This window comes from Arachis ipaensis, chromosome B04 (genome assembly GCF_000816755.2).
Source record: "Arachis ipaensis cultivar K30076 chromosome B04, Araip1.1, whole genome shotgun sequence".
NCBI lineage: Eukaryota > Viridiplantae > Streptophyta > Magnoliopsida > Fabales > Fabaceae > Arachis > Arachis ipaensis.
The window spans coordinates 10,507,391-10,525,889 of NC_029788.2; the positions used below are offsets into that span (position 1 = coordinate 10,507,391).

Below are 18,499 nucleotides of genomic sequence, written 5' to 3' on the forward strand. Positions count from 1 at the left end.
AATTTAATCCAATAATTTCAAAAATAATAAAAATTCAAGATCAAAGAAATAAATAACAAATTCCCATTATTCATCTGAGAAAATAAATTCATAATTTTTTATATGAGAAAACAAATATCCAGTTATTCAATATGAGCAATATATCGTGTTCCTGTTTTGCTATCACTTTTCATCTCCAAGACTCTACCTTCTTTCCACCAATGAATTCTTGCACTACCAACAACTACAACCACACACACCACCTCAACGGCGTCTCCTCCATTTCCCAACTATCCAATAAGTCTAAGCTCTCGGCATGAATTAATCATCGTCCTAAACCAAACACTTTAAAAGATATATAAAAGCTACAAAAAAAATTAAATGAAAAATTACACACACATTATATTTTCTTGAAAAACTACTAATTTATAATCTATCAAAATTTTTTTAAAAATATACAAAATAAATGTCACATTAGTTTATATTCGATCCCCTTCGGCATTGCCATTAAGAACAGAAAAATAAACCATAAAATAATACATCAATCATAATTAACATTAATTGAAAAAGAACAAAAGATAACCCCCATTTACATCATTAAAACCTTTGCATATAATAGTCTTCATAGATGAATCTTTATTCCTTCGCTTGTCTATTAAAATTTAGAAACATTGTATAAATCTGCTTTAATTTCTGTTAAACCAAAACCAGGAACAAGATCCTGTACAAAAAAAAAATTTAAATGATAAGATTTAAATCTTTTCCATGAACTATTGAAATCAAATTAAATTGAAATAAGGTAGATATCAATAAGATAATATTATTAAAACACAAAATTAAACTAATCCTAATAATGAAATAGATTAGGGCACAAAATTTTAACTTTCTTGCACTACAAGCAACTAAGAACAATGCAACTTACATCCAATTGTTTCTGCAGATTTCTGGACTGCTTTTTCTGCTTCGGCGGTGGCCAATTTTTATTCATTGTCATCTTCATGAAATCTTCCTCAATTTCCGATTCCGTCAACGCGAACCTAAATGGCGGTCTCTCTTTCTTGTTGCAACTCCTGCTTCTTGTTCTACCTTTCCAAACGTTTTCCGCAGTATCGTCACATATGCTCTCATTGATCTTCAATCCAGTTGGACTGCGTTCAGCAATCGCTGCTGTCACTACTGGTGGTGTCGGTGCAAGCGGTTTGTGATTATCCTCCTTACTGAAATTTCCTTGTTTGATTTTGTCCAGTGAAGTCTTGAAATCATGCATGAGCTCCTCCCTCGTCACGGTGAGATCATGCAATAATGTCGGTGGCAGAGAAGGTGGTATCCATGGAGTGTGACTCTGGTATCCCTTTGGCTCTGCATTATTCTTCTTTCTCCTCTTCGGATTCACAGTTGGTTCCAGCCGCCCTGTGCCGGAATCATCGTGGCTAGTAGTGTTTGCGTTGATGACGTCCTTATCAGTGGTGCAGCCGATCATCCTGTCTCCGCACTTGATGATGAGTTTGCGAGGACGGTTGGCAGTATTGCATCTTGTAGTTTCCTCGTCCGTGGCCGTTAGGTTTGGTGGCGGCAGATCAGGCGAAACGGGAGACTTCGTCATTGCCTGACGGAAAAGAAAGTGGGGTAGTGTTGCTAGCGAATTGAAAGGGTAGAGAATGGAAACTGACCTTGAAGGAAGGGGAAATTAGTGAACTTGAGATGATGAAGTGTTGAAATTGGGAGAGAAAGGGAAAATACAGAGAGAAAGAGAGCGCTGTTGTGGAAAATTTGATACTCTCTAGTTTGGATTTTGGAGCTTAAGTAATGCTTCATATATACCTGGGTGAGTTTTAGGGTGCGCCTTCCCCAATCAGGCGTGCCACACGCCTTGTACCTTTTTGGGTGTTGGCACAATTTTTATGAGACACGTGTTGTTTTTAGTATCAATATGTAGACCTGAGATGTAGTTTTTAGCTGGTCAACAGATTAATGAGATCTTCTCAGAGTATTAATAATTTGCTCCATGGTCTTGAGAAAATATTCAAATTCAACGTTATATATGACAAGTACATAAATATAAAAGAGGACCGAAAATAAATAAAAAATTTAAAAAAGTAATTGATATTGATCGACAAAAATTACTTCTTAACACCATTTTTAAATAAATAATTAAATGCAAAAATTAATTATTTAATTAGTCTCTAATAATTAATTCTGTCAGTCACTTAGGTCCTTTATTTCGTCAACTTTAATAGAGGACAAAATAGTCCCTGTCAACTCTAATAGAAGACAAAATGGTCCCTGACCCCTCTATTCGAAAATGATACTGTTCTCTCCTAGTTTTTATAATATCTTACATAACCATAACAGTAGTCTAACACAACTTCAAACTACACAATGTACACTCTACAACATCAATGTTCACAAGAAAAAAAAATCTTTAACTTGTTATCAACCAATTCATCATCATTGCCTCTATCATCTCCATGGTCACATTGTCCATCACTTTAATTGCTTCCTTCAACTTCTTCTCCGAACCAATGTTTAGTAATCGCTTCAATTTTCATATAAGCGGCGACGGCGACATTACTCGTTGTACTAATAGCTTGGATGCAAGGTCGAAACTGTTTGCCAGCTTGAACTCCGGGAGAGAAGGAACGAAGCACTCGGGTCCAATCTAAATATTTCTATGAAATAATATATCGACAAAACCTTAGAAAACCAGTAAAATTAAATAAAAAAATATAACAAGAAATAATGAATATATTAATATTTTTCAAGTATTCTATAAAGACAGAGAAAAAAGTATTTCATCAACCTTCACAATCCGAGAAAATAAAATCTCCAAAACAGTTTTGATTTAAATTATGATTTTAATATAAGATACCATGAATATACTTCTTTTGGGGTGAATGTGGATCGGATCGGATTGGATCCAATATTCGCAGTTTTTAAGATCGATTCGGATCGGATATCGGATATATCCGCAAAAAAAATAATTTAAAAGCTGATTTTTATTAAAAAAATATCAATAAAATTTATTTCTTTATTCGTTTAAATATGTTTACTCTTAAAATAATATTAAATATACTTTTCTTAAATAATAAATTAAAATAATACAATATTTATGATAATTATTAGTTAAAATAAAACATAAAAATAATATTCACTTATTTATTTCTTTATTTTTGCAGATACCTACACAAAATCCACAATCCGATCCTATTAGTGTGCGGATCGGATCCAATCCAATAACCTTACGTATTGGATCCATATCCGTAATTTTTTTATCGAATTCAGATAAACACCGCGGATATGTGAATCGGATCCGATCCATGAACACCCATATACTTCTTTTCTCTAAAAGACCTTTTCTAAAAATCTTTTTTTCTATTGTAGTTAAATTCTCTTTGGTTGAACTTGAAATTCTTTTATTATTAACATCCATTACTTCTTAAATCTGCATATTTTTTACCATTATTCTCTACTTCTCTTTCTTTTTGACTTAATTGTGTCGCATTCATTATGAATTAATTATGTCTCAATCTTAAATTTAGTAAATAATAACATATAATTAATGATGACAAACATATATATTAAAGTTAGGTTAATAACTTAAATAAATTTGATAAAATTGTGTTATGTTACAAATTTAAAATTGTTATGGTGTAGTCTAAAATTTAGAGGATCTAAATTCTCATTATAAATAATACTGGTTCCATCCCCCTGTGTTACGCATGAAAATTATAGGATAAAACACATTGTGATCGTTACCATTTTCTCATGATATTAAAATAATAACTGTTACGATGGGTAACCGGAGATTAATGGGTTGGACTCGTTGGGTTGGCTCAATCGTCTGAGGAAGGAAGCCTCCGAGCGAGTCCGTGTCTTTGGGGCCTCCGTCCGACTTGTGAGTGTGAGAGAATGGGGGGTGGTACCTGCAAAGACACTCCGATGCCTAAGTTAGCAAGGATGTAAGCAGGTCTAGAGAGTATTGGGTCTTAGTAATATCTGAGGGGTGTCAGTGTATTTATAGTGGTGAGCCAATAACCACCATTGGAGTAGTTCCACCTTAAAAAGGGAATAACCGTCCCTTTATCTTAGGGAAGTTGGGATATGGCTCCTGGAAGTGGGTTGAGAGATTTTAGGGGCAGTTACTTACTTGAATGAGTATTATCTGCCAACTAATCCTTGTCCCCAACTTTTTTAGAGCAAGTCGTGGTAACAACCGACCTCTCGAGGGAAGGTCGGTGCAAAGTGAGGATCAATTCCTTTGGATTAGGCCTCTTATTTGTTCCTGGGCCTTAGCGTTAGATCAGGGTATGAACAGTGCCCCTACTCGAGCCCAATCTCTTTTTAAGAGGTGAGGTCGAGTACCTCAACTCGGGTTTGTAACCGACCTGGTGAGGAAACGACGTGATTTTTCTAGAACTGACGTGTTTTCAAAATTTCTCAACAGTCGCGTCTAATCAAAACGTCGCGTCCGTTAGGAATTTGCGTATTCACACGCGGGGATCAGTTACATTGGTAACGGTGCACCTCTTTAATGACGGCCTCCGTTTTTACCATTATGCCCCTAACGTATTTATAAATACTTTCCCTCTCTTTCTTTATTTCGTTTCTGAAAACCTTCGCATTTGCTTTCCTTGTTCAAAAAAGAAAACACTCTGTTCACGAGGATTCCTCCTTTCTCTGAGCCTCTACTGCCCTATCCGTTTTCAAGCAAAGGTTAGTTCTTTTCTCTACTCTCTTTTTACGAAATACTTTCGTTTGCATGTTTCTATTTTGAGAGGAGGGTTGACTTATAGGCTTAGCAACTCTGTTTTGTTTGAGGATTTTGTCCCAGGCCCCTTAGAGATCCTGTTTTTTTATCCTTTTTCTTTTTCCTTTGTAGGTTTCGCTATCTCCTTTATTTAGGAAAAGATGTCTTCTGTAGAATCCCTCGCTCTGTGGGTGGATGTTACGGTTCTTGGGGAAGAACCTTTTGTAGATACTGACTACATCACCGATCTTCGCACTCATCATAGAATTTATGCTTCTAATGAGGATGAGCCAAAATACAAACTGGTTGCCCCGGGTTCGGAAGACCGGGTTTGTTTTGGAAGGGCTTCTGACGAGGACCCTCATTTCTTTTTTATGTATGAGAGTTATTCACTCGATTGGGAGTTTTTCTACCTTTTTCCTCTTTTGAGATTTCTGTTCTGCACCATTGCCGTGTCGCCCCTACTCAACTTCATCCCAACTCTTGGAGATTTTTTGAAGGTTTACCAACTTATTAGCCAGGATTTAGATTTTCCGAACTCTTTGAGGATTTTATTTTATCTTTTCCATATGACCAAGCCCTTTAGTGGGTAAAACAATAAACAACAGTGGGTGTCTTTTCGGGCTATTCAAGGTCGGAGACTTTTCAACCTTTTTGACGAATCCTCCCATAATTTCAAAAATTTCTTTTTTAAAGTTCAAGCTGTAGAGGGTCACCACCCCTTTTTTCTGGATGAGAATTTTATTCCCCGCTTTCCTTTATACTGGCTGGAGGCTTCTTCTGTGGAGAAGTATGGTTTGGATGACCTGGATGAGGTCGAAGAGGCTGTCGTGGGGTTCCTCCGAGAAGTTTGGGGGAGGGCCCCTTATTTGGATACAAAGAAATTTCTCCAAGGGTCTCCGAGTTTTGTTCGGGCCAAGATAGGTAGATATAATTTATTTTTTTATTATTCCGACTTGTTTTTGAATGTTTTTTATTCTGGAATTCCGACTTCTTTGTGAATTGACTTTTTGTCTTCTTCTTTTTCAGAAATGGTGAAGAAAGCTTCTGCCTCCTCTTACCAAAAAGTCCAGGATGCCAAGAAAAGATCTCGGGCACGGGTGGACGCAGCAAGGTCTACTGGCGATCTTCCCCCTCCTCCTCCTCCTTATAATTTGGGGACTTCCTCCTATCCTATTATGGTATCCTCTTCCTCTCTTCCTTCTCCTCCCCCTCCGCCCCGACCTTCCTCTGAACCTAAGAAGAAGAAAGGGAAGACTTCTGGCTCTTCTTCCGGGGCTGCCTTTGATGGTCCTCAATTTGTCCGAACCCATCTTTTTTCTCATTCAACTATTAGTATGGATGATGCTATGGTTCAGAACCATCTAAATCTTATAGTTCAGGGAAGCGTTCGGGCGGCTGGGGTTTATACCAAGCTCCTGGATATTTTTTAACATACTCCCCTCAGTTCTTTGGGTTCCACCCCAAGAGTTGAGGAACTTGAGGGGAGGATTTCGTTATATCAGGAGGAGGAGAGGAAGTTGAAGGAGGAGGTTACCAAATTAAAGGAGGAGAAGGATAAGATTCGGGAGAGGGAGAAGAAGCTGATGGGCCAGTGTGCCATGGCAGAGGGCCTTAAGGAGAAGGCGGAGCAAAATTATATCAGACTTTTTATGGAGAATTTAGACCTGAAAAATGAGCTCTCCGGGTGTCGGGACGCTTTCCAAGACATGGAGGACTCCATTGCTGAGGGAGCGGAGGAGGCGTGGAGGATTTTTAAGGAACAGGTTGGGGTCATTGCTCCCAACCTGGACCTTTCTCCCTTAGATCCTGATAAAATCGTAGTGAATGGCGCAATTGTCTCCCCTCCCCGACATGAAACTGACTCCGAGTTAAAAACTCGGGGGCAGAGGATAATGGAGTCTCCTCCTCGGGGTGACGTTCCGAGTTCTTCGGGGGCTCCTTCTGAAGTTCCCGACCAGCCTGCTCCGACTTCTTCTGATGCCGTTCGGCTCCTTCTAAAGTTCCCGACCAGCCTGCTCCGACTCCTGGTGGTGACCTTCCTTCTTCTAATTAAGTTATGTTGGCTATATGGGGCCCGGCCTGTGGGTCCCCCCTTTTTAAACAATTTTTATGTTTTTTATTTATACTGGTAACTTGCTAACAATTTTGTGGCCTTTTTTGGCCATAAACAAAATTAAAAATACCCTTTTTTAGATAAGGGTTTTAGGTTATCTTTTATGTTGGCCTGCATGCTTTCTTCTTAGGTTTTTGGAAACCTCTTTTGATCTTTTTTGTTTTTTCGAAAACCTTTTTTCATTTTTTGAAAAGGCTTTTACTAGGGCTGATCGTCCTTTCTTAAGTTTTGGGACAGTTTCTGCCTATTGGTTTTCGATGTATTTTCTTATCTCTTTTTGGGTTGTTCCTTATACTCAATTTTGGATTTCATTGAGTTTTCGTAACTTAGGTTATTTTTGCGATGCATTTCATCTGTCCTCGGTTTCTCGACTTCTAGGTCGGCCAATTTTCGAGTTTTTATGATCTGCTTATATAACCTCTTTACACCGACTTGTACCTCGTCGTTTTATCCTGATGACCATCTAGGTCGGTTCATGGGATTTTCACATTTTGTCGAGCTTAAGTCGGCGCGTTTCGTAGAAAAAGTAAAAGGGTGAAAAGGAATTTATAAGAGATATTGTAAAAGATCTTTATTTATTTGCAAAGGTACTTTATTGCTACTAAGGATTTTTGATGATTTAGTAGCTCCTTAGCCTCTACTTTGATGCCTCATTAAAAACCACCCTCCAGGAAAAACCTTTTCTTTTGGGAGAAAACCATGAAGTTGGGAAAAAAGTACATCAGGGAGTAGAGTACGCTTTTAACTGTAGTACCTTTTCATATTACAAGCATGCCACGACCTTGGTAACTCGGTGCCGTTTAAGTCGGTCACCTTATAATAACCTTTTTCTAAGACCTCACTAATTTTGTATGGTCCATTCCAATTAGCAGCGAGCTTCCCTTCCCCATATTTGTTGACTCCAATGTCATTTCTGATTAAGACCAAGTCGTCTGGGGTGAAACTCCTTCGAATGACTTTTTTGTTGTATCTGGTAGTCATCCTTTGCTTCAATGCCGCCTCTCTTATCTGGGCTTGCTCTCGGATTTCAGGGAGCAGTTCAAGTTCCTCTTTGTGCCCCTGTATGTTTTCGACCTCATCATAGAAGATCACCCTTGGACTTTGCTCGCCGATCTCTACTGGTATCACGGCTTCCACGCCATAGGCAAGTCGGAAGGGTGTTTCCCCTGTAGCAAACTGTGGCGTTGTCCGATAAGCCCATAATACTTGGGGGAGCTCTTCAGCCCAAGCTCCCTTTGCATCTTGCAACCTTTTCTTCAATCCCGCCAGTATAATTTTGTTGGCTGTCTCGGCTTGTCCATTTGCTTGTGGATGTTCCACCGAAGTGAACTGGTGTTTGATCTTCATGCTGGCTACAGGCTTATGAAGGTTGAGTCGGTGAACTGAGTGCCATTATCCGTGGTGATGGAATGAGGTACCCCATACCTTGTGATGATATTTTTGTAGAGGAACTTCCGACTTCTCTGGGCAGTGATGATGGCTAATGGTTCTGCTTCTATCCACTTTGTGAAGTAGTCTATTCCCATTATTAAGTACTTTACTTGTCCTGTAGCTTGGGGAAAAGGTCCTAATAGATCCATCCCCCATTTTGCGAAAGGCCATGGAGAAGTTATACTGATGAGATCTTCGGGGGGATCCACGTGGAAGTTTGCATGCATTTGGCATGGCTGTCACTTCTTCACAAATTTTGTGGCATCCTTCTGCAAGTTCAGCCAGTAGAACCTAACTCGGATTACCTTTCTGGCTAGCGACCTGGCTCCGAGATGATTTTCGCAGATTCCATTATGAATCTCCTCTAGCACTTCATTTGTCCTTGAGGTCGGGACGCACTTTAGCAATGGTGTTGATATTCCTCTTTTATAGAGGATATTTTTCACCAGAGTGTAGTGTTGTGCTTCCTTCCGAATCTTCTTGGCCTCTTTTTCCTCTTTGGGGAGGATGTCAAATTTTTGGTATTCGACTAAGGGATTCATCCATCCGAGGTTTAGCCCGGTGATTTCAAGGACATCCTGTTTGGCCTCTGCTTTAACTACAGAGGGTTCTTGGAGAGTTTCCTGGATCAAGATTCTATTATTCTCCCCTGGTTTGGTACTTGCTAACATGGAGAGGGCGTTTGCTCTGCTGTTAAGATCCCAAGTTATATGCCTGATCTCGGTATCTGCAAAGCGCCTGAGGTACTCCAAGGTTTTGTCCAAGTATCTCTTCATATTTGGGTCTTTGGCCTGATACTCTCCATTTATTTGGGAGGTCACCACTTGAGAGTCGCTGAATATCATCACTTTTGTTGCACCGACTTCTTCTGCCAACTTCAATCATGCGATCAAAGCTTCATATTCCGCCTGATTATTGGAAGCTGGGAATTCAAATTTGAGGGAAACCTCTATTTGTGTTCCCCCCTCATTGACCAGTATTATGCCTGCACCACTTTTTGTCTTGTTTGAGGATCCATCTACGTATAGTTCTCATGTAGTTGATTTTTTCTCTTGATCTCCTGCATATTCTGCTATGAAGTTGGTGAGGCATTGGGTTTTAATTGCCGTCCGAGTTTCATACTTCAGATCGAACTCGGAGAGCTCTATTGTCCATTGAACCATTCTCCCCGTAACATCCGTCTTTTGGAGGATTTGCTTCATGGGTTGGTTCGTTCGGACTCTTATTTTGTGAGCTTGGAAGTAAGGCCGTAACCTTCGTGAGGCTATTACTAAGGAGTAGGCGAACTTCTCTAGTTTATGGTACCTTAGTTCAGGGCCTTGTAGAACTTTGCTGGTGAAGTACACAGGATGCTGCCCGACCTCATCTTCCCGTATTAGAGCTGATGCTACAGCTTTGTCTGCTACAGGCAAATATAGGATGAGTTCTTCCCCAACTAGAGGTCGGGTCAGGATTGGAGGTTGGCTCAAAAACCTTTTGAACTCCTGAAATGCTTCTTCGCACTCTGGAGTCCATTCGAACTGGCATCCTTTTCTTAGAAGAGAGAACAGTGGAAGGGATCTTAATGCTGACCCTGCCAAGAACCTGGAGAGGGTTGCAAGTCGACCATTCAATTGTTGAACCTCTCTTAAGCAAGTTGGGCTTTTCATTTCTAGGATGGCTTTGCACTTGTCGGGATTTGCTTCAATTCCCCTTTGCGTCAGCATAAACCCCATAAATTTTCCAGCCTCCACCGCGAAGGTACATTTTGCGGGATTTAGCTTCATCCCATGTAACCTTATGGTGTTGAAGACTTGCGAGAGGTCGGTCTCCTCCTTGGTTTTCACTAGCATGTCGTCCACATAGACTTCCATTAGGTTCCCAAGGTGGGGAGCGAACACCTTATTCATCAGCCTTTGGTATGTGGCCCCAGCGTTTTTTAATCCAAAAGACATGACCACATAGCATTAGTTTGCTCTAGGCGTGATGAATGATGTTTTTTCTTGATCCGACTTGTGCATCAGGATTTGGTTGTATCCCGAGTAAGCATCCATAAACGACAAGTATTGATACCCTGAGCTGGAGTCTACTAGAGTATCAATGCTTGGAAGATGATATGGGTCTTTAGGACATGCCTTATTAAGGTCGGTGTAGTCAACGCACATCCTCCACTTGCTGTTTTATTTTTTGACTAGTACTACGTTTGCTAGCCATATCGGATACTTGACCTCCCTGATGAAGCCGGCCTCTAAGAGCGCTTCTACCTACTCCTTTACCACTTGAACCCTTTCTGGACCGAGCTTACGCCGTCGCTGCTGTACAGGTCGCGATCCAGGATATGCTGAGAGTCTGTGGGTCATGAGCTCGGGGTCTATCCCTGGCATGTCGGAGGCTTTCCAGGCGAAGAGGTCGGAATTGTCTCGTAAGAGCTTTGTCAATCTTTGTTTTAGGTTTTTCTCTAGGTTGGCTCATATGTTAGTGTTCTTTCCTTCCTCCTCGCCGACTTGAATTTCTTCAATTTTGCCTCCCGGTTGCGGTCGCAGCTCTTCTTTGGCTCTTGCTCCGCCGAGCTCTATGGTGTGAACTTCCTTGCCTTTTTCTCTCAGGTTCAGGCTTTCATTGTAGCATTTTCTTACCAATTTCTGGTCTCCCCACACCGTTACTATCCCTGCATATGTTGGAAATTCCATGCAAAGGTGAGGGGTGGACACCACCGCTCCAAGCCGATTTAGGGTAGTCCTGCCGATTAAGGCATTATATTCTGACCCGACGTCGACGACTATAAAGTCTACGCCCAGAGTTTTGGATTTTTCCCCTTTCCTAAAGTCTTGTGGAGGGGTATGAATCCTAGTGGTTTTATTGGCGTGTCGCCTAACCCGTACATGGTATCAGGGTAAGCCCTTAACTCCTTTTCGTCCAATCCTAGTTTGTCGAACGCGGGCTTGAAAAGGATGTCGGCTGAACTCCCCTGGTCTACTAGCGTTCTGTGGAGATGAGCGTTTGCCAGGATCATGGTTATCACCACTGGATCCATCGTGTCCAGGGATTACCCCTTGCCCATCCTCTTTGGTAAATGAGATAGTTGGGAGGTCGGGTGATTCGCTCCCGACCTGGTGAACTCGCTTCAGGTGTCTCTTGCGAGATGACTTAGTGAGTCCCCCTCCTGCAAAATCCCCTGAGATAAACTTGTGAAAAATAAATTTTTCTAGTGACGACATCTAAGTAAATAAATTTTTAAACTCAACGTATGAGCACCACGTCAGCATAAAAGCTTCCCATTTGTATTACTACCAATGTTAAACCCATGCGATGCATGGGCTTATATTTTAATTTGATATGGTAAATCGAAAATAATATTTTATAATCATAAATTTTTCAAGTTTAGTATTACACTATCATCGTCATTATATAATAAACGTACTGAATATATTGTTTTATCTTTATTCAAATAAAATGCAAATAGAACAGTTTGAAGTCTATAATATTTTTGAACCATAAGGAAAGAGACCTGAAAAAATAAGAACATATATACATGTAATAGTAGCATATCAATTTTATACTAAACTTTATATTATAAGGCTAATGAAAATTTATCGATAATCTAATATTTTACTAACCTCATTAGAAAAGCAATTGGCATATAATGTTGTTCTCCATGTTACACATTTTATTTCGAGTCTGAAAGTATAGTTAATAAATTAGTTATATCTACAACAAGTATTTGTACAAAAATGTAAATTATAACATGTTACTGAAATGAAAATACTATTTTCTTACCTAAATATTATTAAAAACTTCGTTGAACACGACATTTATTGTTGATGAGTTTTGATTGTTGCCTTCATCTAGAATTAGAAAGTTCAGTCCATTACAACTCTTAACTCTTGACAAAGCAATGTAAAGTTGCCCATTGGTGAACAAGTAAAGTCCTACATGTGATAATGATTTACCACATAGTAAAATACCTTGGTTTTTCAATGTTTTTCTTCTCATATATTGTATTCTGTTAACCAATAATGTCTAAGTTGCATTTCAAATACAATTTAGTTTATTAACACTATTAGATATTAATAACGTTACAAACAATTTTTTCAATTCATTACCAGACCTCATTAATAGCTACAATGAATTTTTTATCGTCACATAGTAGTCCTATAAAATAAAAAGAATCTTGAAAGTTAGAATATGTAATTTCATTAACTGTCCTAATAAACTCATATGTTCTGCAACATTTTTGAATAATTAACAAAATTCTCATATAGTAGACATCACATGTACCCGGTAGAGTATAGTTTAACCTCTCGATACAATACTCTCTCTTGTGTGGATATTATTCCCTTTCTTCTCTATTATAAACAAAATAATTTAGAAACTCGGCATACGTTAAAGTTTGACCTGCTTCAAATTTTTTGTTGGCCTCCATCCATACGAAGAACATCGTACCTTTTCGTTTCTCTTAATCTTTTCAAAAATTTTAATTTATTAGCTTAGAAATATGAAATAATTGCTAACTACAATAATCAATAATTAAAAACGAGTAAATATATAAATAATTTAAAATTAAAAAATAACAACCTAAACAAATAATAATAATTTATGATTTAAAAGAGTAAACATTGAAGATTAAGAATTTCATATATATAATAACAAACGAATATGACTTATAGTCATACTAAATAATATTCAATGCTAGACACCAAAAAAAAAAAGATATTCAATGCTAAATCAAGATTGACCCAAAAATTAATTAATTAAGGACGTTCCCAAGAAAAAGAACCCGAAACCCACCAAACCAGATTGAACCTACCTAAGCTAGCCCACAATTTTAGACCAAACCCGACCCGACACACCAACAATTGACATTAAGTATTCCTAGTCGCTGGTGCTTACAGTTACAGGCAGAGGTGAATGCAAGCGAGGAACCGAGGAAGTGACACTCCGAGGAGCCAAGTGTGAAGAAGCAACGACCTTTCCCATTCTCCAAAGGATCACCACACCCAAACCCACATCCAACTTCAACTTTGATTACTCTTATATAATACACCCATCTACTACTTTCCATTGTTCCATTCTAATCAAATATTTATTTATTATTATTAAATTCCTTCTCCTTTCTCCAATCACTTTGCTGTTGCTCAGATTATTGTTCTTACTTTCTTTGTTGTTGATCTCGTGATGGCTCATTTGGCTCTGTCACAGGTAATGAACCCACTAACCAATTACCTTTTTTTTTTCCTCCACGTTAAGCAAAACGGTCACCCCAAATGGAATCAAAATTTGATTTTGACCGTTTTCTCTTTTATCTCTATTTTTTCTACCTGGTTTGAGCTGTGGGTGAATACAACTAACTTTGTAGACTCAAAGCTTGGAAATTTGACCTGAAGTTGGCTTTTTCAAATGGAACTAAGGATTTTCTACCCTGTTTTTACTTTTGTTATTTATTAATTTTGTGTCTTTTTATCATTGTTGAACAAAAGTTCTGAACTTTTTTTTTCCCACCGGTTTCTGCAGGTGGCTGTGGCTGTTCCTGTTGGCAGCGATTTGTCTCTCAGAAGATCTGCGTTTAAGGTTTGATACTTCTTATGATCCCTTATTACTTTTCTGCCCTTTGACTTTTGGAAACTCTTGTTATCTATAAGTGCCTTTAGTTTGTTTTAAAGGATCCATACATATGTCAGATTTCGCTTTGATTAGTGATGATTTTTAGAAGCTCATGCAGAACAATTATAGATATGAATATTTTTTAATGTATCACTTTGTCCAAAGAAACTGATACTTTGAAACGAGGGAGTAATTGGTCAAGTGATTTTTGAAACCAGTGCATAATGACATTGCAGTTGTTGGAGGATAGATTATGTTGGCATCATTTTGTTTGAAACCCAGCTTCTTCATTTTTGATATACAATTTTTGTTTTAAAAGAGAAGCTACACTTGATTTGCAGGTATCTAACTTAAACTTCCAGGATAAATCATGGGCACCGGTGTTAACTTTCAACCTGAAAGCAAACAATTCAAGGTCAAGAAGTCGGCGTGTGACATGCATGTCGGTGCAACAAACAAGTGCACCCAAAGTTACTGTCTCCCCTTTAGAATTGGAAGATGCTAATGAACCTCCATTGAATATATACAAGCCTAAAGAGCCATACACAGCAACTATTGTTTCCGTCGAGAGGCTCGTTGGTCCAAAGGCTCCCGGTGAAACATGTCATATTGTGATTGATCATGGTGGCAATGTTCCCTACTGGGAAGGACAGAGTTATGGTGTCATTCCACCTGTAAGTAGTATCATTGAGTTATTTTCTGCTGACAATCCACAATGCTTGAATTTTGGCTTCAGAATTTTTGCATGTAAATTGGACATATCAAAAGATTTAGTAATGTTTTCTTCCTAGTGAACCTTAATAATCTTGGTCATTGGCAGAATATTTGGATTTGTTTTTGCTGGAGAATGATTTGGTACTAATGAATAGAATTTGCATATGGGTGGCAGGGAGAAAATCCAAAGAAACCTGGAAGTCCCCATAATGTTCGGCTATATTCAATTGCTTCGACGAGGTATGGAGACAATTTTGATGGCAAAACCGCCAGCTTGTGTGTGCGCCGTGCTGTTTATTATGATCCTGACACTGGAAAGGAAGATCCTTCTAAGCAAGGTGTTTGCAGCAACTTTTTGTGCAACTCCAAGCCTGGAGACAAAATTAAGATCACAGGTGGGAGAAATCTCTTCTTATTTCTGATATTGTTAAAAAGTTAACATGATTTCTATATTATTTTACAGATTCTCAGAACCAATTTGTATTGCAATAACATAACTCCTTCTGTACCTTTCTCAATTGGGTGGATTTCTAATATCCTTTTATTTATTTTTTTGTTTATTTATTTATGTGCATGTTGTCTTGCTCAGTTAGTTGTAACATGTTATTCAATTTTTACCCTAGGTTTGTCCTACTGATATATGAAATAGATCTAACTGGAATCCTCTGAAAAATTCAGAATCTTTCAGGGAAGAATAATCAACACTTTGAAGATATTAATAGGGCAAACCTAGACTCTGGGAATTCTAAGTAAAACTATAGTCATTACAACTTCCTAGGCACAATTTATCAAAATGAAGAAACAAGTTTCAATATATAATTGTTGACACATACTACCAATAAATAGAAGCTAAGAAATTAACACAAAGTTATAAAAGGTTCCTTCTTTTTATTTTTCATTCACAACTTCTTCAATCTTAACCATCCACAATAATGTTGACAGCTTTGCAAGGCTATGGCTTACCAAAGTAATTCCATAATGCACTTGCATTAGGATGTGGATACTTCTTTTACTAAATGCATGACATTATTTGACTTTCTATTTGATTGGTGGTTAATCAGTTAGAAGTTATGAGTGTATATCATATAATGCTTTCAAATAACATGGTAAAGAATTATTTCAATATCGACTGAAAATTTGGTAGACATGAAAGTTATTTTATAGGATGTATAACAGATTGATAAGTTACACTTAAGATGATTAATTAGCCTCATGACTTATGAGTCACAATGCAAACGTAGGTGAAAACTACTTATTGGCTGAAAATTGAGTTATCTACATTTGTTTTTGCAGGGCCCTCTGGGAAGATCATGCTTTTGCCTGAGGATGATCCAAATGCGACACACATAATGATTGCCACCGGTACTGGTGTTGCTCCATTTAGGGGCTATCTGCGTCGAATGTTTATGGAGTCAGTTCCTAAATTTAAGTTTGGTGGACTAGCCTGGCTCTTCCTGGGTGTTGCCAATACCGATAGTCTTCTGTATGATGACGAATTCACCAAATACCTTAAGGACTATCCAGACAACTTCCGCTATGACAAGGCTCTCAGCAGAGAGCAGAAGAACAGGAGCGGAGGCAAGATGTATGTTCAGGATAAGATCGAGGAATATAGCGATGAGATCTTCAAACTTCTCGACAACGGGGCTCACATTTATTTCTGTGGTCTAAAGGGGATGATGCCTGGAATCCAGGATACACTGAAGAAGGTTGCAGAGCAAAGAGGAGAAAATTGGGAAGAAAAGCTTTCACAACTTAAGAAGAACAAACAATGGCATGTTGAAGTCTACTGATAACTTTGCATTGCAGAATAAACACATGCTTGCATTTATTTACCTTAAGTCTGAGTTAGGTGTTTTTAATTAAGGGTTGTTTTGTTTTAATTAATAATCTTCATTAGACAGCTTGAGTAAGCTGTACATTGTTTTCTTGATGAATACAAAATTGAAGAACCAAGTAAACGTGGTGATAGAGACATATTTTGACCATTTTGCAATAAAATGCATCATAGTTAATTAATATGATGTTCAAGCATATTCAATGAATCAAAGTATCACCAACTAGGTTGTAATAATAACATAGACGACAAAGGTGTTGTGTTGTATCTGTTTTTTTTCTAGTCTTTACATGTCCCGCAATAGTTGAAATGTTGAATAGTGCAACCAGTAAATAAGACTTAGATTTAGATATGCCAATCATAGAATAAAATTTTAAATCTCTCTTTTCTCTTTAACTTATGAAAGGATACATTAATCGTGATTCAAATCTATATCATAGATTCAGTCACCAAAAAAAATCTATATCATAGATTTATTTTAATCCGGTGTAGCATGACATTGTCCTTTCTCTATACTCTTTAAACATGGACACATGTTGATGTGTTATACTCTATCAAGGTAAACAATGCACGTAAACCCCAAAAAACAAAACAAAATAAAACAATGCACTTACAAAGAAATTGACTTTCAACTTTCAAGAATCAGGAGCATAATAATGTACCTTTTTAACTATGATTTTCAGTACTGTGCAATGTGCAAAGTTAAGAATAAGAATACAATAATAATGTTATTTCCATACAACGAAACTAAGTAACTTTTCCCATTATTGTCTACAAGTTTTCAATAGTTAACATAAGGCTAAAAAGATGCCAAGAAAGACTTGACTTTATTATCCATCATCACGAAAAATAGCAAACAAAAAATTTAAAGAAAAACAAAATAATGGAGGAGAAAAAGACAAGAGAGACAGCGGTGATAAAATAGACTCTATTCATTTCCGACAAAGACACATACTCTCACTCAACACATTTTTTCCTTCTTCTTCTATTCTTCTCAAAACCCACTGTTTTCTCTCTTTTTCGCCTTTGCCTTTCTTTGAAACGCTTCTAGCTTCTAAGTTAAGCAATTAAATTCAAGCACCATACACATAAAACGACACCGTATCCATCCCCTCATTTATATATAGAAATTATTATTATTACTATATCTTAACAATCTCAATTCTGTTCTAATTTCTGAACTGTCACTTACTCTCTCAGTACGCGCAAGCAACGAACCACATGGCGTGGTTGTCGGAATTCGCCGCCTCCGTGATCTTCGCCGTCATTATCGCCGGAGATTCCTCCGCCTTCGGATCCAGGGATCTCCGACCTTCGGATCACGGCCTCGTGTTCCAGTCCTCGCCGCCGGCGAACTCCTCGACGATGAGATCGTTCTTCAACGGAGCCGGTTCATCTTCCGCGTCCTCGTCCTCGTCATCCTCCTCTTCTTCTGATTCTGACGTGTCGTCGTTCCCGGAGGCCACCAATTTAACCGCTTCGCTCCCGCCACCGTGGTGGAGCCCGTCGCCATCCTCTGGCGGTGGAGCACGGCGGTTGGGAGGGGCGTTGGTGGTGGCAAGTTTGGTATGTGGTGTGACAGGTGTCGCGTTATTAGTGGCTACAGGTTTGGTTTATCTATTTAAACACAGGAGAAGAAACAAGTTAAACTTAAACGAATCGTTTAGAAGTGACGGTGTTGTTAATATTGGAAATGACGATAGTGACCTTTATACTAACGGAAGTGCCAACAAACTGCAGTTAGTGCCGGTGCCAGTTGTGCGCAATTCTTGAGTATTATTATTTTCTTTCTTTTTTTTTTTTTTTCTCTTTTTATTTCATTGTGTTGAAATTTCAATTACAGTGTTGACTTGTTGGTTCTTTCTTCTTTATCTTTTTCGTCCCACGTAGTTACTTACGTAAATGGTCTACTTGCATGTAAAGGTGCAGGCTAGCTGTGTAAATTTGATTATGAAGATGCTTTTTAATTAATGCTTTCATTACTTTTTATAATGCTAGTACGGCCACCCTAACATGTTATCTTTTATTTTGGTGGTTCGGGTTCCTAATTATCTTATTTTTATTAATTTATTTATTTTTTAGGATTGATTTAAAT

At 38.2% G+C, this 18,499-nt stretch overlaps 4 protein-coding genes across 5 annotated transcripts in view; 2 read left to right on the forward strand and 2 right to left on the reverse strand.

The window, feature by feature from the left end:
• Positions 1-1,692, reverse strand: part of LOC107638842 (nuclear transcription factor Y subunit A-7) — a 12,011-nt gene extending 10,319 nt beyond the window's left edge. The window contains exons 1-2 of one of the 2 annotated variants that reach the window (XM_021120719.1): positions 902-1,692; positions 57-700 (exon numbers count right to left, since the gene is read on the reverse strand). In XM_021120719.1, coding sequence (XP_020976378.1) covers positions 635-700; positions 902-1,582 — 747 coding nt within the window. In that variant the 5' untranslated portion in view covers positions 1,583-1,692 and the 3' untranslated portion in view covers positions 57-634. Of the gene's footprint in view, positions 1-56; positions 701-901 lie in introns of those variants that run through there. The other variant, XM_021120721.1, reaches the window with a different exon arrangement.
• The window catches only part of LOC110270901, a 6,340-nt gene extending 4,632 nt beyond the window's left edge, over positions 1-1,708 (reverse strand). The window contains exon 1 of the mRNA XM_021120722.1: positions 1,649-1,708. The gene's annotated coding sequence lies outside the window, so the exon portion shown is untranslated. The remainder of the gene's footprint in view (positions 1-1,648) is intronic.
• Positions 13,036-16,601, forward strand: LOC107638844 (ferredoxin--NADP reductase, root isozyme, chloroplastic). Its single transcript, XM_016342241.2, has 5 exons — positions 13,036-13,451; positions 13,764-13,820; positions 14,195-14,527; positions 14,743-14,962; positions 15,861-16,601. Exons 1-5 carry the CDS (start codon positions 13,428-13,430, stop codon positions 16,358-16,360), a joined length of 1,134 nt encoding a protein of 377 aa, XP_016197727.1. The 5' UTR covers positions 13,036-13,427; the 3' UTR covers positions 16,361-16,601.
• On the forward strand, positions 17,162-18,386 carry LOC107638845. The gene has a single exon (XM_016342242.2). It carries the CDS (start codon positions 17,626-17,628, stop codon positions 18,175-18,177), a length of 552 nt encoding a protein of 183 aa, XP_016197728.1. The 5' UTR covers positions 17,162-17,625; the 3' UTR covers positions 18,178-18,386.

Excerpts from the sequence above, each read along its gene's own strand:
- LOC107638844 (XM_016342241.2), top strand. The coding sequence starts at position 13,428 with ATGGCTCATTTGGCTCTGTCACAG. Across the intron at positions 13,452-13,763 it reads CTCATTTGGCTCTGTCACAG|GTGGCTGTGGCTGTTCCTGT; the intron begins GTAATGAACCCA and ends CGGTTTCTGCAG. Across the intron at positions 13,821-14,194 it reads TCAGAAGATCTGCGTTTAAG|GTATCTAACTTAAACTTCCA; the intron begins GTTTGATACTTC and ends CTTGATTTGCAG.
- LOC107638845 (XM_016342242.2), top strand. The coding sequence starts at position 17,626 with ATGGCGTGGTTGTCGGAATTCGCCGCCTCCGTGATCTTCGCCGTCATT.